The sequence below is a fragment of the Choloepus didactylus genome, chromosome 6 (assembly GCF_015220235.1).
Source record: "Choloepus didactylus isolate mChoDid1 chromosome 6, mChoDid1.pri, whole genome shotgun sequence".
In the NCBI taxonomy this organism is placed as follows: Eukaryota; Metazoa; Chordata; class Mammalia; order Pilosa; family Megalonychidae; genus Choloepus; species Choloepus didactylus.
Genome location: NC_051312.1, coordinates 58,626,893 through 58,653,705, shown reverse-complemented (window position 1 = coordinate 58,653,705; position 26,813 = coordinate 58,626,893). Strand labels below are relative to the sequence as shown.

General features: G+C 35.5%; 1 protein-coding gene across 2 annotated transcripts in view; it reads left to right on the top strand.

The window, feature by feature from the left end:
• ANO5 (anoctamin 5) overlaps positions 1-26,813 on the top strand; it is a 116,052-nt gene that overhangs the window by 40,806 nt on the left and 48,433 nt on the right. For both annotated transcript variants that reach the window (XM_037840762.1, XM_037840761.1), the window contains 5 exons: positions 2,493-2,606; positions 7,455-7,523; positions 10,654-10,938; positions 19,890-20,003; positions 22,053-22,168. In XM_037840762.1, the coding sequence (XP_037696690.1) occupies positions 2,493-2,606; positions 7,455-7,523; positions 10,654-10,938; positions 19,890-20,003; positions 22,053-22,168 (698 nt within the window). The remainder of the gene's footprint in view (positions 1-2,492; positions 2,607-7,454; positions 7,524-10,653; positions 10,939-19,889; positions 20,004-22,052; positions 22,169-26,813) is intronic.

The following is a 26,813-nucleotide window of genomic DNA, read 5'->3' as shown; positions in this document are numbered from 1 at the left end:
ACACATGTACACATACATGCACACATGTATATATATAAGTACACAAAAATTCACATTTGCAGAGGTTTATGAACTCCCATGAGAAGCCCTGGCCTATGAATCTCAAATTAAGAACCTCATTCAAAGAGAAGTCACCTAGATGTTTACCTCATGACAAAGATGTTTCTAAGAGCAAATCAAATATAAATACTCACAAATGGTGCATACACTGAAAAGTTTGCTCTCAATGTTTTGCCTTGAGCAAAACAGAACAATGATATGTTTTAATAATATTCAATTATATGTAGCAATGTAGAAAAATTATCAGATTTTTCTGTACCAGTTACTGGCTTCAACCAGTTTTGGTTAACAGCCCTATGACTATGATGAAATACAAGACTACCAGTGATTTTTTTTTTTTTAACTTTACAGTTTATAGTCAGGGCATAACATAATGATAGAAATTTTGGTTTTCTTAGTTAGCATTTGGATTCCAGGAGAAGGGGAGCAAATATGCCCATTTTGACTTAAGGACTCAAGAAAATATTTGGAGTCACTATTCTTTTAGTTACTTTGTCTATTCTCTAGACCTCCAACATTCAGAGCATGATTTTTGTTGCTTTTCATGTGCATGTCTTCTGCTACCAGAACTGTTCTTTGTAGTTCTAGATTTAGTTTAACTTGGCTAAACAATATGAGTACTTCTACATGTACAATAGGACCTTGTTTTATATGAACTCACACATGAATTCAGGAGTACATGAATTCAAGTTATGCAATTGGCAATCAAAAATGAAGAAAGGCAGGGAGAGAGGGAGAATTAAAATTGTTTAAAGTTATTTCTATGATTAATTTCATTTACTTATTGTTACCGGAGTGTTTATTTGCCTTATTTATAAAAAGATATGTGATAGGTATGTTTGTATAAGAAATACTTATTAAGTAAATTAAGTTTGCTATTTTGTGTGATTATCAACTTACTCAAAGGATCTTGAACCGTATTGGTCACATAAAATGAGGTCCTACTGCATTTGTCATTAAAAACACACACATACGAAAAAGCTCTCCCATACAAAATATGACTATCACAGACTTAGGGCAAAAAGATTGCTGTTTTTTCTCTTATTTTGTGCTTTGATTTTTTTAGTCTAATTAGAATTCCTTTCTGGCTCAGTTGGCTTCCACCATTTTGGTGAATGTGAGAAGATAATGCTTATGCTATGATAATTTACAAGAATGCCAATGATTTTTTCCCTTTCTTTTCCTTTCTTTCTCTGTGATTTATAATCAAGCTATACCATGATAATAGTTTGAGTTTTGTCAGGTTCTTCTACTTTCTTTTAGGAGAAAGAATGTGAATATGCATCCTTTGGTCGGGGTTCACAGGACTCAGAGATAACATTTGAGTTATTATATTTGACTACTTAATTTGTACACTCCCTGAATGTTTTTTTGTTTCTGTGTTCATTTTTTAGCCATCTCTTCTTGCACATTGGGAACTAGTACCTTCTGAGACACATCAGCTGTGCACTCATATAAAAATACAGTTACTCTAATCATAGACCACAGATCAAATGAGATTTTTATCTTATACATGTATGATTAATCTACATCCAGTTCCTTTTAAGAGAAGCCTGTCTGGCTTGGCTTGTGAAAAACAACAGAGTACCTTAATAAAAACTCATATACTAATAAGAATACTGATTATCAATTAAAATACATCCCAGTTCCCCATTCACAGGTTAGATAAAGCAATTGTAAAGTTGTCTACTTTGCGTCATAAAATGAGAGAGACCATTGGCATCCACTGAGTCACCAAGTATTAAGTATGACATATTTACATAAACTCTGAAGATGACCAAATCAGTCAAACAAAATTTCTTCTTCCTGAAGCTATCCTTAATCTTTCTGCTGTTTTGAAAGGGAAGGAATTAATGAACTACACAGCATGTGAAACTTGAACTTTTCTATTATACTGAGAGAACTGATAATATCACCCTAAACAAAGGTTTGATTTTGGCTCACCCGGGAAATTGATGCTGAAGGGAGCTTTGCATGAGAGCCAGCTGACAAGCCACCTGCTTTCTTATTTTTAACTACACCTTGATTTTTGTTAGCTCTTTAAAAATTGAATTGGAAAATTATGATTTTATGAAGCATAGTTTATAAGCATTAACCATTAGTTTATTTTCTTACAGTTAGGTCCCATTAATTATCTCTAATTAATTATACCCCTCAGAGTAGTGTGTAACTATGAATTACTAACTAAACTCATTGGTATGTTGTTTTCTAAAGATAACAAGTCTCTATATGCATTTCAAGATCAATCTATAGATATATTCATTTTATATTTTGGTACAGCTGCATCGGTTTCATTGTGTGTGCATGTAGATAAAACGCATTTCAGTTCTGAAAAAAAATGAGCCAACAACCAAATTTTAGATAATTCTTTTCATGTTTTTGCCAGAAAATAAAATTATATTTTAAAGCTGTATTATTTATGTCTTCTGCAGTTTCCAAAACATAAACAAAGCAAGGATTCTATCTTCCTCCGAGATGGGATTAGGCAAATTGACTTTGTGCTTTCCTATGTTGATGACGTAAAAAAAGATATGGAACTAAAGATGGTAAGTATTTAGCTAAATGAGAATTGGAAAAAATAAAAAGAAGCACATTCTATACTTTGACATAGATGTCCCCATTGAATTATATCATGCAAGTCAGAGACCTCCAAAGTGATTCCAAAAACTGAAAATAAATGAGGATACAAGATAGTCAGGCAGCCTAAGAATGGAAGTGTGTAATCAGTTTTATTTTTTGGACATCTCAGAGACTAATTTCTTTTTCTTCTTCTTCCAAATGACTGATGAATTTCTTATATTGCTCAACTTATATATCAAATGTGACTATAATAATCAGAGTATATGTCTGAATATATTTCTTTTGCATGCAACTTTCATTTTGAAAACATGTGACTAATCCATTCTATCTGAAATTGCCTTTGCATTGTGCTGTATCCCCTTATCATATTTCCTTTTCATGATGACACTGCATTCTGAACTTATATTTTATTCATTATTTTTCTTTTTATTATCTCTCTCCATTACGATAAATTAAGCTCCATGAAGCCAAGAATTCTATCTTATTCATCGCTATATACCCAAATGCCAAAACAGCGGCTGAAGCATAATGAATATGAAATAATGAATTAATAAATTAATCTATATGTATAAATATACATATACATGTGAGTATATACATATATATAAACATTTACATACTCACACAAACACACATACATATACATTTACTTTACTTTGATACTTACATAGGAAATAAATGTCATGCAAAATTAAAAAAAATAATAATTATAGGTATTATCCCCCTGTACATAATCTGGTTTTGTCCTTTTCTTCCATTCTCTGCATAAAATCCCTTCCAACAGGCCTCTGAATTTCATGGTTTATCATAATCTTTACCTCTTCTCTGAATGACCCCTTCAGACCTGGCTCTTCATTGAGGTTTACTGAATCCCCTGCAGCCCACTCAAGAAATGGTTTTTTCTTACACAGTCTTTCCCTGAAGGTAGAGTATCTGCCCTTCCTGTAGTTCTTGTTGATTGTAGTCCAATCTCTCTCCCTTCTCCCTAAAATTCCTGAGCTTTAAATCTTAATTTTTTACTAGTATCACTACCTTGCATTGTTGCTATAATCTACTGGTCTCTGCATCCTGTTTTCTATTTCGCAACAATTTTAGCTTTTTTGCTCACTGTCACTCTCTCTACCAATACTCCTTTTATAATTATTGATAATTTCTATATACACATAGGTGATTATTTGAGCACTCTGGTCTCTCTGTTCCTTGAACACCACTTGTGCAGTGATATTAGCCTCTATCCTAATGCAGCCATTCACTCCCCTAGAACTTGTCATTACTAATAACTACAACCTCTTGTTATTATAATTACAATGATAACTTTATTCCATATTCAACTACCTGGCCAACACCTTAAAATCTTTCCAATTCATACCCTCCATCCTTCAATCCCTTCAGTAACTTTTTATAGTTATCTCACCACCTTTTTACTGCCCCTTGTCCCTTTCTTTCCTATCCTTACCCATCATAAATCCCATGGTCAATAATTGTAATCACTTTTTTACATATGTCATCAAGTCTCTTGGCTCTTTCTCAATTTTACCTCCTTGGCAAAACCACACTCCTAGTTAAATCCAAAACTCTCCAACTACCTCCTACAAGCACTCATGCAGAAAGGGAAACACAGAACCCACTGACTGATTTTACCTTATGTTTGTGCCCGTGAAATTCAACTTGGTCCTTAATGCTGCCTGGCATTCATACTCTACCTTCCTATTCCATTCCAGTCTCCCACTCTCCTGGATGAGTGTTTTAACTTCTTTCTTCTCATACTTCCAATACCTTGTCTCCATCTTCAAGCTTAGTTGAACCATACTTTTCTTCTTCATTGACAAAACTGAAGCAAGTAGAGCAGAAATTTTATAAATTTCCCTTAGTACCACATCTATCCATCTACCAATATCTTCACCAGTGTATTCTACTAATCTTTCTGTTACCATAGATGAACTATCTATCTTTCTATCTAAAGCCAACCCCTACATTTGTGCACTGGAACACATTTCTTCTTGTTTACTCTTTGGGGTTTCTTAACACTACACCCAGATGCAGTGATTCACTAGTTGGACTCAAGGTCTCAACATATAGTCATACTGATAGCTATGATTTATTACAACAAAAGGATGCAAACCAAAACCAGCAAAGGGAAAAGATGCATGGGGCAAAGTCCAATGTAAACTAGGGACAAGCTTGCAAGAGTCCTCTCAAAGTGGAATCACACTGGGTGCACTTGATTTCCTCCAGGATTCATGTGTGATGACACATGTAAAGTGTTGCCTAGCAGGGGAGCTTATTAGAAACTCAGTGCGCTAGGTTTTTTGTTTTTTGTTTTTTTTTAATTAAATTCAGTTATATGGTGATATATTCACATACCATACAGTCACCAAGGTGTGCAATCAATTGTTCACAGTACCATCAAATAGTTATGCATTCATCACCCCAGTCTATTTTTGAACATTTTCCTTATACCAGAAAGAATCAGAATAAGAACAAAAAATGAAAGTGAAAAAGGACACCCAAATCATCCCCCCCATCCCACCCTATTTTTCATTTAGTTTTTGTCCCCATTTTTCTACTCGTCCATCCATACACTGGATAAAGTGAGTGCAATCCACAAGGTTTTCACAATCACACTGTCACCACTTGTAAGCTACATTGTTACACAATCATTTTCAAGAGTCAGGGCTACGGGGTTGGAGTTTGATAGTTTCAGGTATGTACTTCTAGCTATTCCAGTACATTAAAAACTAAAGAGGGTTATCTATATAGTGCATAAGAATGTCCACCAGAGTGACCTCTCAACTCTATTTGAAATCTCTCAGCCACTGAAGCTTCACTTCATTTCATCTAGCATCCCCCTTTTGGTCAAGAAGATGTTCTCCATCCCACAATGCCAGTTTCAGACTCATCCCTGGGAGTCATATCCTGCATTGCCAGGGATATTTACACCCCTGGGAGTCAGGTCCCACGTAAGGGGGAGGGCAATGAGTTCACCTGCCGAGGTTGCTTAGCTAGAGAGAGAGGGCCACATCTGAGCAACAAAGAGGCACTCAGGGGGAGACTGTTAGGCACAATTATAAGCAGATTTAGTCTCTCCTTTGCAGTAATGAGCTTCATAAGGGCAGGCCCCAAGATAGAGGGCTCTGCATACCAAGCTGTCAGTCCTCAGTGTTTGTGAGAACATCAGCAACAATCCAGGTGAGGAAGTCCAACACTTCCACATTTTCCCCTGCTCCTCAGGGGGGCCCTGCATATATATTTTTATTCTCCACCCAAATTACTTTGGGATGTGTTGCTATTTCACTCTAACCTATACAAACCTACCATATCTCCCTTCCTATTCAAAGTTCCGTGTAATTACGGTGTTTGAACAAACTGTAGAAGCTATATTGTTTAGAAAATATAGATCCTGCACCAAATAAACATCTCTTCCCTTGGTCTCACACCGAAGTTGAAGTTTTAACACATGGTCAGTTTCACCCTTTACCCTTTGGCCCTATTTGCCCTAGTCTTAACCAGATCTGCTTCATTCATATCTCTATTTGAAGTCTGACCAGGGGCTGGGACCTGAACATTCCTTTTGTGGGAGAGATGATTCAATCCCCAGCAGAGGATCTTATAAAAATATTCTGTATTCATGGATGAATGAGATTTATTTCTTAAATTATGTGGTTCAACTTCAATTATATTCCCTTTTTATTTTTATATATGTTAGTGCTGAGAAAACTTATTCAGATAAATAAGTAATTGGAATCAGAGGTATTGTTATAGAAGCTTCAGTCATTTTGGAACTCTTGAATTATTTTCAGAATTACCTAGTGAGTTATAAAGTAATGTTTAATGGTCTTTCAACTGACAAATCTATTATCTGTGCCTTCAGTTTTGTTGAACTCAGAGAACTGATGACCACCTGACTTGCAAATGCATTTGTTACTATAATTAGTAGAGTTATACTTTTTCAATACTGGTAATAATATTTTGAAGGTCTTCTTCCCCTTTTTATGGTTTCCTGGAAGTTTGCAGTCTGCCTGACTTTGGTAATGTAGAAAAAGGGCAATTATGAAAGAGTGTATGAGAAAGGAGAACTTTTGTACTTCTGCCTTAGGCCTGTTCTCATTTGAAGCAAGCATTGGAAGTGTAGAGTCTAGAAACTGTGCACCTTAAAATTACCTTATATTCCTCATGAAGTTTGTAGATGCCTCAAGGTAGACATACCCATTTGAAGATGAGTGTCCTAGAATATCCTAGTTAAGTTTTTTAAAATTTTATTACTCTGAAATATTTTGCACTGAAACCATAATTAAAGCCAAAATATTTTTCACCATCATTGCATTCTTTTAAAACCAAAGTAATTTGCAGTGAGTCAGTTAAATTTAATTTTACTTTTTCTAAATGCATCCAATCTAGTCTTCAAGTTTAAAATAAAAGGCATGTTAACATTTTAGCTTAAAATTGCATTAAATATATAATTTATTTGGGGAGAATTGATATCTTTATAATACTATGACTTCCCAGCTAGGAACATGATATGTCTCTGTAGTTATCCAAGGGGATTTTTGCTGTGTTTTTAAATGTTATTCAGTAAAGTTTTGTACATTTCCTCAGATAGAGTTCCTGCACATTTCCTGGAGATTATTCCTAGATATTTTGTATTTTTATCATGAATAATAGTCCTAATGAAAAGCAGTATGTGGCAACAAGATGGGAGCAATAGAATACTTTTATATGCAACCATGGGAGGGGCAGAGAACGCCATCCAGAGCAAAATCCATAGTGCAATGAGTCTATTTTCTTCATAATTTTATTGATTTGTTTTGCCAAAGGAAAGAAGAAAAGAGTTTCAACTAAATCTCTGTAAAGCAGGTCTTGAATTGGAAATTGAAGACAAACAGGTAAATGTAGTTGTTAATTTATACCAGAATCTTTGTATTTTAAGTGTTGTTTTCTCCTATTCTAGCCTTTGACTAGATAGATTTCTGTTTTGAGGGCAATACAGTAGCTCATTTGGCTACAGATATTTGCAATTGGGATGGTAGGCCTGTGGTCTTCCCAGTGAGTAGATAAGTTCCTTGAGTGTGAGATGATCAATGGGACACTTTAAAAATAGGTATACATACTTTCTATTCCAAACACAAAATAATATGAAGAAATGACCTTTGTTTCAAATCTGTCTCATTTTGAAGGCTGTCTATAAGCTGGCACCCTAGGTAGTTAACCTGAAGAACTTCTAGCATAATCCACTATTTATGAATGGGCCAAGTTCTTTTTTTCTGTTTTCTTTTCTTTCTTTCTTTTTTTTTTTTTTTCTTTTTTTACCTCATACAATTTACTGATTTTCTAGAATTTCCTCCTAAATTTTAAAGATCTAGTTCAGTGCCCTGTCCATGAAATCTCTAATGCTCTATAGTTCTAAATTAATATTATTTAGTTCTCATTTATCCTCTTTTATTACTGAATTAATAAATGTATATTGTACTATGCTTATAGTAAAACCTCTGAGGAGATTTCTAAGCTAAGTGTGGAAAGTACAGACTGGTTTCTACTTGAAGCTGAGAACTGAACTCCTGGGCACAAAGAAACAAGAATTTGATATTCTGAGCTTGGGAAAGTAAATCCCCAGAGAACAGTGTGCCTTGTGAGGGTTTAACTAAACATGGAACCAGCCGGCCATTTCTGTGCAAATTGTAATTGGAGGTGCAGTTATACAAGAAGGATTTGTGGAAAGTTCTTTTGTCTGATGGTTTGGACCCCTGGGTACTGCATACAAAACTGACAAGTTTTTGTGAGTTCTGTATGAATGGAACTACTACCAGCCTGGACTAAAAAGGATAAAACAGGAACAGATTGAAGGAAAATTTACTTCAAGGGTAGAACCATGGAAACTGAGGTCTGGACAGAAGACGTCTCCAGGTCAAGAGAGCGGGCCCACCCATTATGGAAAGGGTGAGTCTGCCCTGCTTCTTGGAGAGGGCAGGCTTTCCACCCAGCTGTTCTGGACTAGTACCACCACCCCAGTGTTCTGAAAGGGTGGAGCCTGGGCCCTGGGGATTGTGGAGAGCCTGGCCACCACCCCAATGCTTAGAGAGGATGGAGCCTTTCCCCCAGTGTTTACAGAGAGCATGGCCCTCCAAAAGCATTTGGAAGGGGTAGGGCTGCCTCTTCATCAGGCTCAGAGGACAAAACATCATTCCATAGATGACACTCAGACCTTGCAATCTAATGGTGTATGCTCTGCAGGGTTTTGGAATTGTTTGGGACCCCTGACTCCTGTTTTCCTTCCATATTCTCCCTATAGGAATGGAAATGTTTATCCTTTGCCTGTTCCTCCTTCCTTTTTATTGGAAACAAATACCTTGTTCTCTAGGTTTCACAGGTCCGCAGATAGAGGGAAATTGTGCCCCAGGACAGACCACACCCATAACCAATTTTGAGGAGACTTGGTACTAAGTATTTTTTCTGAAATGATTTAAGGCTTTGGGGATATTGTGATGGAACTAACGTATTTTGCATATAGAGAAAACAAGTCTTTTGGGGGCCAAAAGGATAGAGTGTGGTGGTTTAGAGCTATGTGTATACCAGAAAAAACATGTTCTTAAATTTAGTCCATTCCTATGGTTGTGGATCCATTGTAAGTAGGACCTTTTGATAAGGCTACTTCAGTTAAGGTATGACTCACCTCAGTCAGGGTGGTTCTTAATCCTATTACTGGAGTCCTTTATAAGGGATTGAAATTGAAATCAAAAGAAAAAAGCCTCAGAGGTAGCAGCCAAAGGCTGGACATCAGTGTAACTCAGAAGAGAAGGGAGACACCTAGAGATGCTGCTGTGTACCTTGCCATGTGACAAATAAAGAACCAAGGATTACAGGCAGCCAGCTCCAGAATGGAAGGAAAGCATCACCTTGATGATGCCTTGATTTGGACATTTTCCCGGCCTGAAAACCATGAGTGAATAAATTCCCATTGTTTCAGCCAAAGCATTCATGGTATTTTCTTGAGCATTCAAGGAAACTAAAACAGCCACCATCAACCACTAGTTCTACCTGGAACTCTATATCCCTTACACCTACCTGTTGATGCCTTACTGCTCTGACAGTGATGATGTGGCTTTGAAGAACTTTGACAAATATTTTTTTCACTCATAAGAAGAGGGAACACACTGAGAAATTTATGAAGCTGCAGAACCAACTATGTGGCTGAATCTTCCTTCAAGATATCAAAAAGATTAGAACATGAGGACTGGGAGAGCAGGCTAAATACAATGGAGTGTCACTACTGCACAATGTGGCCAGTAGTGAACTGCACAAAGTGGCCACTGACAAACACAACCCCCACTCATGTGACTTCATTGACACTCATTACCTGAATGAATAGGTGAAATCATCAAAGAATTGGGGGACTACATAACTAACTTGCACAAGATGGGGGCCCTACACTCTGGCTTGGCAGAGTATCTCTTTGACAAGCACACCCTTGGGAACAGTGAAGAAGAAAGCTAAGCATTAGGCTGGTTTCCCCATCGCCAGGGGGTGACTTCTCTGGTTACCATGGCAGTACACACATGTTGTGTTTGCCTTTACCTTTTATATACATTGCATCAAAACATATACCAAGTCCTTTCATTTGTACCATTCCTTCAAATAAAATAATTTATTACCCCACAGAAAAATTTTGTGACCAGAGGCTTGCAGGAGCCTAACCTATATTTCCTTAGGGTGAAGTAGTTCAGTATTCACTGTGTGGTGAGTTGATAGAGCATAGCTACCAGGAATTGCAAGAATCAACTGTATAAAACCATATACATATATCTATATATAAACATATACATAAATATATATATGCAAGGACAAATATATATATTTTTTGAGCATTTGCTCTTCTAAAAGGTTTGCTGCAAAAATTTCAATAAAAAATTGAAAGTGCTGTGACATTTTTATTTGATATTTTATAAAAGGTTTTTCATTAACAGTTTGATAATAAATAGATCGGTATGCTTTCTGTCATCTTGCCTCCTTTTTATACAGGACTCTGAAGATGGAAAAACTTATTTTGTCAAGATCCACGCACCTTGGGAGGTATTAGCTACTTACGCTGAAGTGTTGGGAATCAAAATGCCTGTTAAGGAGAGTGATATTCCCCCACCTGAACGAAGCTCCTGGAATTGTGTGCTTGAACCTCTGAAGCTCCCAAGGAATGTGAACCATCCTCATCCTGAATATTTCACTGCTCAGTTCAACAGACATCGGCAAGAGCTCTTCCTCATTGAAAATAAGACAACTTTCTTTCCATCCTCATCAAGAAACAGAATTGTAGGTAGAAAAGACCTTTCGACACATCCCTTCAAGTAAGGGATGTTTGCTTGTGTGTGATTTTGTGTATATGCATGTGCAATACTATATCTATAGGGTATTTCTGAGTCAATTTTGATAATTATTTGGTGGTATTGGACAGGTCTGAAAATCCATTTGGACCATATAAACCTATTTGCCTTCCTATTTCAAATTGTTTAAAAAACAGTGCTTTAAGTTTAGCAGTTCCTCAGTAAGTGAAACATAGAATTACTCTGTGTCCCAGCAATTCCACTCCTAGGTATATACTTAAAAGAAATGAAAACAGGTATTCAAAACAATGTTCATAGCACACTATTCACAATAGCTAAAAGGTGAGAACAACCCGATGTCCATAAACTGAGGAATGAATAACTAAAATGTGGTATATCCATATAATGAAATAAGTATCTACCCCCCAAAAGGAATGAAGTATCATACATGCTAGAACATGGATGGATCTCAAACATTATGCTAAGTGAAAGAAGTCAGATACAAAAGGTTACATATTATATAATTCCATTATATGAAATAATCAAAATTGATAAATCCTTAGAGCCAAAAAGCACGTTAGTGGTTGCCAGGGCATGTGGGGAAGGGAGAACAGGGAAAGACTGCTTAGTGGGAATGGGTTATCCTTTTGGGATGATAAAAATGTTTTGGAACAAGACAGCGATGATGGTTGCATAACATGAATGTACTAAATACCACTGAACTGTTCAGTTTAAAATGGTTAATTCTGTTATGTGAATTTACTGGTATGAATCCAATGGATTTATCAAAACTGAAGAATAGCAACCAAAAGTTCAAATAAATTGAGTTTAAAAATAATTATATGTTATATGAATTTTACCTCAGTAAGAAATGAGTGATTTATAGTGTGGATTCAGTAAAGAAAGGTGTCATGCAATTTTGGAAAAAGCACTTAATTGAGTGCTAGAGGACTCTGAATTTATAAAATATTTGTAGAATGGTTTTATAAATTTAGGGTTTGGGTTATAAATTCAGGGCATAATAGGAGGAATATTGGTTATTCTAGCACTGAAATACCTTGTTTTAACTTCTTTATGTATAGATAGCCTTTAGGAACCATCAGAACTCTTTTTACCTTTATTTAAAATAATTTTCAGCCCTTTGTATAATATTTCTTTTCCATTTACAGTCCTAGGATCTTTGAGTTTCCCAATAAAAGCCTGTCTCCTAAAATATCATGGTTTCTGTGCCACTATTTCTTCATGTTATGATAGGGATATTATCTACCTCATAGGGTACACCAAGAATTAAATGATTTAACATACCAAAGGCTTTTTTTTTCCTTTTTAATTTTTATTGGGATTGTTCAGATACCATACAATTATCCAAAGATGCAAAGTGTACAATCATTTGCCCCTGGTACCCTCATACAGCTGTGCATCCATCACCACACTTAATTTTTGTTCAATTTTTAGAAACTTTTCATTACTCCAGACAAGAAATAAAGTGAAAGATGAAAAAAAGAAAAAAAAGAAAAGGGAACTCGAATCCTCCCATATCCCTAACCAACCCCCCTCAATTGTTGACTCATGGTGTTGGTATAGTACATTTGTTACTGTTTATGAAAAAATGTTGAAATACTACTAACTGTAGTATATAGTTTGCAATAGGTATATATTTCTTCCCTATATGCTCCTCTATTACTAACTTCTAATTGTATTGTCATAAATTTGTTCTGGTTCATGGAAGAGATTTCTAATATTTGTACAGTTAATCATGGACATTGCCCACCATAGTTTTATACATTCCCATCTTTTGACCTCCAGCTTTCCTTCTGGTGACATATATGACTCTGAGCTTCCCCTTTCCACCTCATTCACGCACCATTCAGCACTGTTAGTTATTCTCACATTTTGCTACCAACACCTCTGCTCATTTCCAAACATTTCAGTTCATCCTAGTTGAACATTCTGCTCATACTAAGCAACCACTCCCCCAATCTTAAGCCTTGTCCTGTATCTTGGTACCTTAAATTTCATGTCTATGAGTTTACATATTATAATTAGTTCCTATCAGTGAGACCCTGCAATATTTGTCCTTATGTGTCTGACTTATTTCACTCAGTATCTTGCCCTCAAGCTTTTGTCATCAACCCATTTTTTTTTTTAATATGGTTTTGTTCACACACCATACATTCCATCCTAAATAAATAATCAATGGTTCTCTGTATGGTCATATATTTATGTGTTCCCCACCTTCACCACTATCTATATAAGGGCATCTACATTTCTTCCACAAGGCAGGAGGGAGAGTCAAAGAAAGTAGAGAGGCGAAAGAAAGGGAGAAAAAAAAAAAAAAACTGACAGCTGGGAAGCAGCAAAAGGAAAAATAACCTTAAATCAAAGTAGAGTAAAAAGTCAGACAACAACACCAATGCCAAGTATCTAACATGCCTCCCCTATCCCCCCCTCTTACCTGCATTTACCTTGGTATATTACCTTTGTTACATTAAAAGAAGCATAATACAATGATTCTGTTAGTTACAGTCTCTAGTTTACATTGATTGCATCCCTCCCCCAATGCCTCCCCATTTTTAACAACTTGCAAGGTTGACATTTGCTTGTTCTCTCTCGTAAAAGAACATATTTGTACATTTTATCACAATTGTTGAACACTCTAGATTTCACCAAGTTACACAGCCCCTGTCTTTATCTTTCCTCCTTTCTTCTGGTGTCTCATATGCTCCCAGCCTTCCTCTCTCAACCATATTCATAGTTATCTTTGTTCAGTGTATTTACATTGCTGTGCTACCATCTCCCAAAATTGTGTTCCAACCATGCACTCTTGTCTTCTCCTATCACTCTGTAGTGCTCCCTTTAATATTTCCTGAAGGGTGGGTGTCTTATTCACAAAGTCTCTCGTTGTCTGTTTGTCAGAAAATATTTTGAGCTCTCCCTCATATTTGAAGGACAGCTTTGCTGGATATAGGATTTTGGTTGGCGGTTTTCCTCTTTCAGTATCTTAAATATATCACACCACTTCCTTCTTGCCTCCATGGTTTCTGCTGAGAGATCCGCACATAGTCTTATGAAACTTCCTTTGTATGTGATGGATTTGCTGTTCTCTTGCTGCTTTCAGGATTCTCTCTTTGTCTTTGACATTTGATAATCTGATTATTAAGTGTCTTGGCTTAGGCCTATTCAGATCTATTCTGTTTGGAGTGCGCTGTGCTTCTTGGATCTGTAATTTTATATCTTTCATAAGAGATGGGACATTTTCATTAATTATTTCCTCTATTATTGATTCTGCCCCTTTTCCCTTCTCTTCTCCTTCTGGGACACCAATAATATGTACATTCTTGTACTTTGTTTCATCCTTAAGTTCCTGGAGACGTTGCTCATATTTTTTTCATTCTTTTCTCCATCTGCTCCTTTGTGTGTAGGCTTTCAGGTGTTTTATTCTCCAGTTCCTGAGTCTTTTCTTCTGCCTCTTGAGATCTGCTGTTGTATGTTTCCATTGTGTCTTTCATCTCGTGTTGTGCCTTTCGTTTCCATAGATTCTACTAGTTGTTTTTTTGAACTTTCAATTTCTGCCTTATGTATGCCCAGTGTTTTCTTTACAGCCTCTATCTCTTTTGCAAAATCTTCTCTAAACTTTTTGAATTGATTTAGCATTAGTTGTTTAAATTCCTGTATCTCAATTGAAGTGTACGTTTGTTCCTTTGACTGGGCCATAACTTCGTTTTTCTTAGTGTAGGTTGTAATTTTCTGTTGTCTAGGCATGGTTTCCTTGGTTACGCCAATCAGCTTTTCCCAGACCAGAACAGGCTCAGGTCCCAGAGGGAAGAAATAGTCAGTATCTGGTTTCCCTGAGGGTGTGTCTTAGAAAATTGCTCCACCCTGTGATGCCTCAGGTCTCTGTGATTTTCTGCCCAGCAGGTGGCACCTGTTAGCCTATAATTCTTGACTGGTGTGAGGAGGTATGGCCATGTTCCCCTAGGCTCTGGGGTCTGGTTCTGAATGGAAAGGGCCCCACTCCTTTCCTCTTAGAGAAGATAGATGCCCTAGGGGGAGGTCATTAGCATTTCAGTGGTCTCTCTCTCTGCTTGTGCTGTCTCCACACTTCTCTGAGTCACAGCCCTGGAAATTGAAAATGACTGGGGCTTTCTCCACTGAGCTGAAAAAGAAACAGATAATCCCCTTCAGACCTAGTCCAAGGCGACCCTCCGGCTCTCCAAGGTCAGTCGTCACCCAAAGCCTCTGTCTGTTTTTTGGGGATTTGTACCTGTAGTGAGTAGTTCACACTCGCTACTTAAAACCCCAGTTGGAGCTCAGCTGAGCTATATTCGCTTGCTGGGAGAGAGCTTCTCTCTGGCACCATGAGGCTTTGCAGCTCAGGCTATGGGGGAGGGGGCTCCCGGCTTGGATCCACAGGTTTTACTTACAGATTTTATGCTGTGATCTCAGGCATTCCTCCCAATTCAGGTTGGTGTGTGATGAGTGGACAGTATCGTTTGTCCCCCCGCAGTTATTCTGGATTATTTACTAGTTGTTTCTGGTTTTTTTTAGTTGTTCCAGGGGGACTACTTAGCTTCTTCTCCTTTCTATGCCGCCATCTTCCCTCTGCTCAAAGGCTTTTAACAGTGCCTGGAACAAAGAAAATGTTCAATAAGCATTAGCTATTTCTATTTATTATTGATCTGCCTCTAAAGGAAAAGTAATCAAGTCCTAATAATTTAATCAACAGGGATCTAAGATCACAAGATCCTTCTCTTTGAGATTACTTACTCTGTCTTCCTGAGAGACTTGAGTGATTCCCTTTGGTTCAGCATTCTTAAGTGTCTACGAAGGATTTTGAAATAATCTTTTTCCTAGTTCCTAAGTATCTATTTGAAAAATTCACTGGCAGGAATATTAAACAAAATGTAATGCTTGGAATTTAATCATGAAATCTGAGTTCATAAACTAAAATTCTCTCCTTTTTCTTACTGGGATAAAAAACACAAAACAATCAAATTAGAAACACACATTTCTAACTATAAACTGATATCCATTCCAAATCTAAGAGAACCTTTTAGACTATAAAGAACACATAAGATGGAATCAGAAGACCTGGTTTCAAGTCTAACTTTGCTACCTTGTATCTTTTAAAACAGAGATGATGATAATACTGGCTTTATTGTGAGAATCAAATGAAAGAATGTATGCGAGGCACTACAAACTTGTAAAATATTTCATATATACTTGTTAAATTAAAACATTGCTAATTAAAGGCCAAAGGTCCCACAGGAACAAATTAGGAACTTGATCAGGAACAGAAATGTCAGTACTCATTAAAGTACTTGTTCTTTAAATATATAGTGCCAATACCTTAAGTTAATTCAACATAAAAGCACAATTTCCTCCTTCTATGCAATGGAGCAATACCGTTCTTTGCACTTTTGAGGAAGTTTTTTGGAAGATTAGTATAAATAAAATTCCTTCCTTCCTATCCTCACCTAAGACTTAGTTTATGTATGTACAAATTGAATGGTATTACTCGAGCACTTTCTTTCTTTTCAAAACATCTTGAGAACCATCAGGGCATCTAAGCCTCTCAATACCTCTGAAATAAAGATCCACAAGAAAGCAAATGCTTAACTGAATTTCCCAGAAATAGCTTCATTGTTACTTTACTGAACTGTTTTCACTTCAGCACCATTCCCTAAAAGAGAGTTCTGCAAATTACAGTCCATGTGCTAAATCTGGTCTACCACCTATTTTTTAATCATATTTTTTATTGTAGAGTATAACACATATACATAGAAGTAATAACTTTCCAAATGAAATTTAATAAGTAGTTAGCTAATTTCAAAGAATGTTATGGGTTACAAGTTTTACTGGAACACAAATACACACATTTGTTTCTGTATTGTCTATGGCTGCTTTCTTGCTAAAAAAGCAAAGTCAAGTAGTTGTGACAAAGACCACATACATAGCCACAAAGCCCAAGATATTTACTATCTTTACAGAAAAAGGTTACTGGTCCTGATGTAGATCAGTGGCCATCAAGTAGTTTGTCGGAGAATACAAAAACAATATTGTCACTTCCATTCATATGTAGTCTTAAGTTTTAATTTATTTTGAAATTATTAGTAACAATAAAGGAAATCATATTTGACATTTTTATATTTATGAAAGGGGATACAAATTTTACAAAAAGTGAGAAACACTACATAGCAGAAACTAATGCCTCATATAAGTAGTATCAGAGGCATGTTAGGATAAGAGAAAAGAAAAACTTAAACCACATGTATTTTAAACTTCATCTTACATTTTGAGAGCTCCTGTCTACTGATATTACTCAAAGACCAATCTTTCACATCCCTTACTACAGATATTTTATTTAGTTCCCAGGGAATTTTGTTCAGTACTAAGGGGGGAAATGGAGCCAATGACTGAGTCATATACCTAATATGTTTAATTTGTTTCCTAGAGACTATTCATGTGCTTCCTGATAAAAGCACAGTATTAATATCTGCTCATGAGCAAACTTATTGCCAATTTTTTTAATGATCTGAATTCTACATTTCTGAGACAGGTTTTTCAGATACCTTCAAAGTTCATCCCACCTCACATCATTTCCAAATCAGCTGTTGCAAGGAACTTTCATGCACACATACAAAAATCTTTGAAATCAGTGTTACTCGGTGGTGTGAAATCTGGATGATTTTTGTAGACTGTGTGTGAAAAATATTTTTACAATCAGCAAAAGAATAAAAGTTCTAGCATATAATTGCTCCCCACCCTCTTTAGATAAAGATGGTATGATTGGCCGAGCAGATTTTTATGGATAGATAGATGTGGACAGGCATAGATCTGTTTGAGTGATACACACACATATATATGTCAAATACATATGAAAAAAATCATACTCCTTAAATACATATAAAAGGGCTAAGTTTATCCTGCTGGGTAGGTGGGATGGCTCACACCATCATTTTGAGATTTGAACTGAGCATATCTATGCTCAATTTCTGTGAAATTTCTATGAAATTCTAAGAAATTTCTATGTTTACCAGATTGAAAAACAGATAACAAACATGATCATTTAAATTACCCTCAAGGATTAAAAGCTAGTTCTAATAGCACACTGTTGCCAAAATTTCAGACAATTTACAGAGGATACCAAACTACTGTCCATGGACCAAATACTACATCTGGAAAATTTTCTTTTGTACTAATAATGTCATAAGATATGGAACTGTGTCAGTATCTTTCTCATCAAAGAATATTTCACAATTGGATTTCTCACTCTATGAGTGTACTCCTTCCCAACACAGTTGCTTCTTGATAGTTCTTAAAAATTCTTTTCTCTTAAATTTAAGTTTTTACATTGTTCCAGAGGTTTCAGATCCATATAACCAAATGCCTACAAAACATCTCTATGTCTAGTGCATATTTTAAAGGGACACACCAAGAATTCATTAAATACATGTTCTCTACAGAAAATTTGTAAGAAAAAGAGAGGGGAAGAAGTTCTCTAAAGGAAATGTTAAAAGAAAAGGGAGGGGGAGAAGTCTCTTTCCCCTTTGGCACCAGGAAAAATTCAATTTTTTCTTAGATTTGTATTTACCCTTATAATTTTTCCTTTTTGTTACTACTTTGTAGTAACAAAGACCCTCCAAATACCCATTTTTTTTGTTTTATAAATGGTTAGCTGAATTGTTTGCCTCCACTGATCCATAGGAACAAAGTGCTTGTTAGCCAGCTTGACAAAAATTTAGTTAAGCTTCTCTCCTCTCCATAGGACCCTGAACTTTGACCCATCCTTATCTTGAGTTTACTTTTTTTCCCCTTAACACAAAGAAAGTCCTGGAACCTTGCTTACTCCTCTATGTAAAAGAAAAGCCCTTTAATGCCTTATCTTTCAGATATTTGCAAATCTCATTCTGAGCCTTCTCCCTATTGCAATAGTCCCCTCCCCCCTTTGCAGTGATCACTTTCTGCCTCTAACAATAATCTTTCTGAATAAAGTCTCTCCTTTTGTTTTTATTTGACAGTACCATACCATATTAATTACCGTAACTTTATAGTAAGTCTTACTATTTGATGGAGTAAGCTTTTCTACTTTGCTGATATCCCAAGACAGAGTTCTTATTTTGGTGAAATTTTCCTAAGGACATAATCCATAGGCGTAAAATAGTTAATAGTCATCATTTTGTTCTAAAAATTACAATAAACTTATCCAAGATGGAATATTAAACTGCTATTAAAATGATTGGCCAGATTGGAAAAAATGATGATTCAAGGTTAATAACCATTCCAATCAACCAGCTCCTTGAAATGTTGAAATATAAAAAAAGGAGGGAAAGGAAGTAAATCTAAAACAATGCCAAAAAGATTAATAGGATAGCAAACAGAAAAGTAGAAATTCTGAAAATTTTTTGGAAGATAAAAATCTGATTAGATTGAATTGACAGGAATATAAGAGCAGAGGACACCAAAGCCCAAATTGTATGCAGGAGAAAACTGTTATAAAGTTATAAGAGGAGCATATCCTGTATGAATCACCAGATTAATGAATTGAGAAAGTATTCAGTACAACTTGTCTAAGTACCAAGTGCTGATTCTACCTCATATTCCCCTAACTGAACTGTTAGTAGCAGTGATATCAGACTCCAACTTGAAGCACTGATTATAGTGGGAATTCTGGCATATGGGACAGAAGAAGCAATAACTTATGATCCAGGCTTCAGGGGAATGGAGAGCTCTCACACCTTGGTGCTAAAATACCTAAAAGCTCCACAAATCCCACCCTTCACATCTTCCCCCCTAACACCAAAAAGAAGTTTCCTTCTATAATCCAAGCATGTATCTATATTCAGACAAAGTGGACATTGTTGAATTGTGATTGAAAAAAAGATGTGACAAGTATAAAGTTCTCAAGTGTGATAGTGTATCTTTTTCCTTGCATTGTAGGTTTACTATATTCTCTCACGATGTCCTTTTGGCACAGAAGATGGGAAGAAGAGGTTTGGGATTGAAAGACTGCTAACTTCTAATACTTATTTATCTGCCTACCCACTCCACGATGTAAGTATAGGTTTGATTTTGAAAAGCAGTCAATTTCTGCAAGGTTGCAATGCTGGGAGGAAGAATCTTCCATTCACTTCCACCTTTATGACAGGTTGCTAAATTCTCTCTCATGTTGAGAGAGAAGGACTCGCTAACTGCAAGCTGAGAACTTTACCTCAATTAAAGCACAGTTAATGCATGAGGCTCCAAATAAATATTCATTTCAAAATTACTACATTTTCAGATAAATTTTCTTAAGAATCCACTTTGAAAACAGCATTCTTATTCTAAAAGAACTTTTAGAACATGATATTTGGAAATCTGATCTTTCCTCACTTATAAAATTTTAAAGCCATAAAGCATTTAAAGTATATTCATTCATTTATTCATTCATCAAATATATAATTTGTTTTAATTACATGAAAAGCATTCTGGCAGATATTGTTAGAATACAACCATGGATCAGAGCTCACAGTCCAGGAATTTCCTGGAATCAAAGCATTTGTACAACTGAAATACAAACTAAAGTCTTCAGTCCATAAGAAAGATTCAGATATACAACTGAGATTCAAAAATATTTGAGCTTTATAAGTTCAACAAAGAAGTGGTGGTGTTTTAAATGACACACCCATTGACCCAAACCTGAAAACTTGGCTTACCAACCAAGACTCAGCTGAGTTTCTGGGGGGACAAGAGGGAAACCTTCCCAATTGGAGATTAAGATTTTAAATTTCACTACTTGTTGACAGTGGAAATCTTGTGGCTGAATGTGTATATATTGCTATGAGATCATCCCTTGGAGCTTTTATTTATTTTGTTCCTGTTTTACTCTTCCGTACTTACAAAAGGCTTTTTGATGACATAATCTCTTTGCAAGAAATACTTTCCTTGGGAATATGGAAGAAACAAATATTCACATTGAAACAAGTGGCAGCTATATCCTTCTCCATGTTTTTGAAGGCACTGTTGTTGTAATAGTTTCCAAAAACCCAAAACAGAACTTCCTCTTTTCCAGGAGTTAAATTATTGTGCCAGCTTCCTTTTGGTCAATATTTATTCAACAGTAGGAAAATTGACTCTAGGTAACTTCAACACTGATCAATTGATTAGTTTTTTATATGTTTCCTGTAAGAGTACAGCACATTTTCCTAAAATAAGTGACAATGTTAAAAAGGAGTGTCAATTCAGGTATATTTAACTTGTGTTAGAGAACCAATACCCCTATTTCTCCTACATTTTTCCCCTGAGACAAAATAATTAAGGGGATTATGGATGTGGAATAATGCCATGGACGTTTTGTTAATTAGAAAGATGTAAAGTAGATTAATAAACACTTTGCAGTCTGTTCTTTGTCAGTCTGTTTTTCACCTGAGGGCTCATTCCCTTTTAGAAGGTTTTGAGTATGTTTTTTGGAGGTGTGGGGTTGGGGTGGGGGTGGACATTCTCTTCTTACTATTACCAGGTCCTAAAGCCAAATTAATTTAGCCTCAGTTCGAGCAATTTTAATCTATACATCTAAGGTTCCAATAGCATCATGCTCACTGGAAATTTAATGTAACTGAGCTGTCACTAGAGACAGCTATAACTTATATTTTATTTTATTTTATTTCTTCTCTTCTGAATTTTCAATCAGTGTTTTAAAGAATCACTTTTACAAGGTACCCAAAAGTATATTTCTCAAGATTTAGTGGGATTAGCTAGAGAAGAACAAATGTTGAAATCTAGATGATTTAAAAATCTTACACCTTATCACATGGAGATTTTTCACATATGCTAAATTTTAAACTGGATATCCATTGTGTTGCCTTCAACAGTTCACTCACCTAAATGAACAGTTTAAAAGACCATATTGAACAGCATGTATTCTGCTAAGTCCTGAAGGAATAATTATTATAATAGTTTATTACAGATTTTGCTAAATGATTTCTTATCAATGGAATATTCAAAGCTAAATGTAAAAGAGAGTATTAACCTCATTCACTAACCTTCTTGTAAAAGCGGTGTTCATTTACTTCAAACTTGTCTTTTGTTTTGTCCTTCATGTACCTTCTTCTTGAATATCTGCAGGGCCAATATTGGAAGCCATCAGAACCTTCCAATCCTGTCAATGAAAGGTACATACTTCACAAGAATTGGGCTCGGTTTTCCTATTTTTACAAGGAACAGCCTTTAAATTTAATTAGGTAAGTTTCTTCAACAAGGTTCAGACATTAAAACTTGAAAACGTGATTTTTATTCAAAATAGCATCATATTCTATTGCTACTGTTTTCACACACTACGTTTCATAGCTTCTCAGTTTCATATTTATACCTCTGTAGTTCATTTAAGGGCCAAATGTCGTCAAAATCCCTATGAGAGGCAATAGTGGTCTAGAAATTAAATGTTGGTATTCAGCTAGGCTGAGTTCAAATCTCATTGTTTTGTATGGATTTCCTGTTTGCATCCTGTCTGCTTCCTGTGAGCATTTTGTAACAATGCTTCTTCACCCCAACGTGGCAATTCCTTCTGTTGCAGCTCAAAGCAGTTTGGTATTTTCCCATACTTACAGAACCAGCCCCTTCATGCCTGCTGGGCAGCTAGTGCCAGTCAGCTAGTGCCCTCTCATCAGAGATCTGGGTCCCCTCACCATATGGCCCCTTTCTCTGAGTTTTAGAGATGCCAGCACCATCCCCTTCCTGAGAGATTTTTCAGTTCTGTAGGGCCTCTGGTTATTGTGATCATTTTGATCATCTTGTCAAAGTATGGTCCTGTTTCTCCACTCTAGTTAATATTTGTTTCCCTTGCTTTCAATTCACCTCTTTAAGGACTGGTCTGATTTCTCCACATTTTTTACCTTGCTAAATGCTAAGCAATCTGTGGGAAGTTATTTTAAGACCGTACAAATATTCTGCTCCTCATCAAAATTTCCTTCCTAGATTTACCTCATGTAACGATTCATCCCACTCTAGCATTCCCTCTACGTTTACTAGTTGGCACTCAACATTCTTTTGTAAGCTCTATTGGGAGCCTTTGAAGCTAGAACATGTATCTTTGTGACATGCCCCTATTATTTATCCTCCCACTCCTCCTTTACTTTCTGGCATGTTCCAGGCTCAACTTGCTTTCCAGCCTCTGCCCTGGAACCATGCATTTCTCCCAGGTGTGCTGATTTCTTTTAGTGGCAGATGGTATTAGAATCCAAGTTGTGGCACTAGGTATGCTCATTGTTACTGAAGTGTTTTACTTGTATTCCCTTTCAGCAAACAGAGCTAAGAAATTTATGCATGCATATGTATACACGAACATAATTACATATATACACACATGTATACACATACATCTTTTAGAAATCTCCAGTCCACACTGATAATGTCTAATTCTAGTCCATCCCCTCAAGGTCATCCTATTTTTCCTGAATTTCATATTTGTATTTTCCTTACTCCCAAGTGAGAAACCTGGCCCCCAACAACATCAGCACATTTACTTATTTGCCCAGTTTTATGGAGCATCTAAAATTGTTTCAAAATTGCTTCATCTATACCACTACAAAAACAAACCTGCTAAAGAATTCAGTATTTCTTTTTGCTCCCTTCCCCCCAGCCTCTTGCCCAAGACTTAGAATAGTTGAATTCTGGTTCGTAAGTTACTTTTAAAAGTTCTTTTTATACCCCCCTCCTTTGCCCTGTTTGGTCCTTATTTACTTGAAATATAATCAGGCTCATTTGTTTCGTTTGCTTTGGATTTTAGGGTTTATTTTCTTTTCTCATCCTTATAGATTTTATTATGTTTGTGAATATGCAAGCATTAACATGCTTTAAAAGTCAAAACTTTACAAAAAACTATATGCAAGGAAGTGACACTCCCTCTCATATCCCTTCCACTCCGTTTCTTGCCTTCTTCCCCCTCTAATCCCACATTACCCATTGTAGCAAACCAACTTCATTGTTTTCTGGTTTATCCTTTCTGCATTTCTTTTTGTAAAGAGCAGGCATGTGTATTTTTTAAAATTTTCTCTTTCATTTTTTACACAAAAAGTAGCAGTCTACTTTTGTACTTTGCTGTTTTCACTTAGCAATCTATCCTGAAGGTCAATCCATAGTTCTAAAGATCAATTAATATAGATATTCCTCATTCAGTTTACAGCTTCCTAGTACACCATTGTGTGTATTTACATTTGTTTATTCAACCAATTTCCAACAGTTGGACATTCAGGTAGTTTCCCAGATTTTTAAGTTTAATCCTAAGGGTTTTATCTTTTGGTTGCTATTGTAAATTGAGTTTTCTCGTATCTTCTAACTGGTTGCTACTTGTATATTGAATGCTATTGATTTTTGCACATTAATTTTATGTTCCTTTTCCTTCATGAATTATTTATTGAGGTAGTTTTGTCATTGAATTGCTAAAGCTTTCCAGGTACACTAGCATGAGATCTTTAGATAGATATATTTAATTCTTTATTACCAATTCTTATACCTTTAATTATTTTCTCTTGTTTAATTTCATGGGCTAACAACTCCAGAATAATGTGTGTATGTAAACAGTAGTGTACAGTTAGGATTGAGTTGTATATATTTTTATTATTTTAAGAAAGTATCTAACCATTTCTATTTATTAAAGACCTTTTTAGTAAGAGTGACTATTGCATTTTCCTAAGAGTTTTTCAGCCCCTATGGAGATAATTTTTCTCCTTGTGCCTACTCCTTTGGTGGATTATATTAATGATTTCCTAATATTAACGATTTGTACATTCTAATCCTACTTGTATTGGAGTGTGTTCACTAATATTGTATTTAGAATTTTTGTATTGTTAGTCATGACATTCATGAGGATTCTTTTTTGAGCTATTTTTATTAGGTATCAATAATTTGGCAGTTTTCCTTTATTTTCTGTGTTCCTAAAGAAATTTTGCAGTGTAAATGCTATCTGGACAGCAGAATACCCCTGTGAAATCATTTGGGTCTGGTATTATTTTATAATAATTCTTTAATAAGCTTTCTTTATTTCTTTTATGAACAGTGGTCTATTTAGCTTTCTCTGTCCACTAGGATACATTTTGATGACTATTTTTCTAACATATTATTTGTTTGATCTAGGATTCCAAATTCATTTTCATGGAGCATGCAAAGCATTCATTTATGATTTTTTTGTTGTTGTTATTGTTCTCTCTGAATCAAGGGTTATTTCCCTCTTGCCATTTCTTAATTTATGTATTTGTGCTTTCTCTTTTTCCTTTGATTAAGCTTACTAGGGTTTGTATATTTTAATGAATTTTTTCAGAGAACTGGGTCTTTAAAATCAATTTTAGCTATTATTTTTCTAATCTCTAATTTGATAATTTCTTATAATAGAATTTTATTTCTTATCCTTTATTTTTGTGTAGCTTGTTATTTTTCTAACTTTTTGTAGAGAATTTACAAAATTCTATTTTCATTATTTCCTTTTTATTGACATCAATGTGTAGGGCCGTGAGTTTTCCTCTAATCACTGTTTTAAAAGTACTCCATAGATTCTGATATGTAATGTTTATTTGGAATATATGTCTTCACTGTGAAATGTGGTTTTCAACATTTTAAGGTATCTTTCTTGTGTCATTTAATGCTTTTGGGGTTTGAATTCTACTTTGTCTGTATATCAGAACCACAACCTCTGTTTTCCTGTATTTCCATTTAGATGTTGAATCTTTGTCCATTCCTTATTTTTCTAGCCTTTTGAAATCACTGTATTTTAGGTGTGTCTTGTATAAGCCTGTTCACATTCTCATCCACTAGGATGAGTTGCCTGAAAAGAGATTATAATTCAGGAATCATTTATTAATGTCTGGTATCAATACTGTCATATTATTTTGTGTGGTAATTACTGCTTTATTATGTTTATTCACTGTTTATTTCTCTGTGTGGTGTGTCTTTCTTGCTTTATTTAAGTTTATTTTGCTATTTAGAAAGATTTATGTTTTTGTTACAGAGTTTACCTTTATACCTTTATGATGCTCTTAATCACTTTGTTACTTGACCTTTTACTATCTGGTCTTTCAATTTAAAATAGTATCTTCTACTCCACCCCTATTACATTTACAGAAGTCTAGGAACTTATTCTACTTTCCTTTTTCTCTCTCCCTTTGCATTCTATCTTTTTTTTAGTTGCATTCTTTTTACTTTGTCAGAACATATAATTGTCACATGCAAGTTTTTCTATATAGGTTCCAACCTTTGTTTTAGTATTAACTCTACAAATAAATATAGGAAATGCTAATTATCAGCCATTTTACTGAAGTTTCTCTAGTCATACCTTAGTAAATTTCTCAAGGAGAGCACTTATGCACAGAATTCCCTGATTCCTTACGTGATCAAAACTGTTTTGCTATGGCCTTGATACTTGAATGATAACTTGGCTGAATATCAACTCCTTGTTTTGTTCTTCTTTATGATTCTTGAAAATGTTGCTTCGGTGTTGTCTTGCTTTCTATGTTGTTTTTGAAATCTAATACCAATCTAATTCTCTTGCCGATGCACATTATTTTGTCATTTTGCCAGGGAGCTGAGAGTTTTTGTTTGTTTGTTTGTTTTAAAGTCTACTTGTCTTACTATGTTTTATCTTGGAGTTGATTGTTCTAAGTCGGTTTTTCCTGGTACCTGGTGGATCCTTTCAATATGTGGCCTCGGTTTTTTTGTTTGTTTGTTTTCTGGGAAGTCTTCTTGGATTATAATTTTAAGTATTACTTCTTCAATTATATGTATGTAGCCTGTTTTGTCTGCCTTCATTTCAAACAGTTTCTCTGTGACCATTTTTACTGGTGTCTTTATCTCATTTTTTTTCATCACTTTGATAATTTCCCCATGTTTGATGCCTTT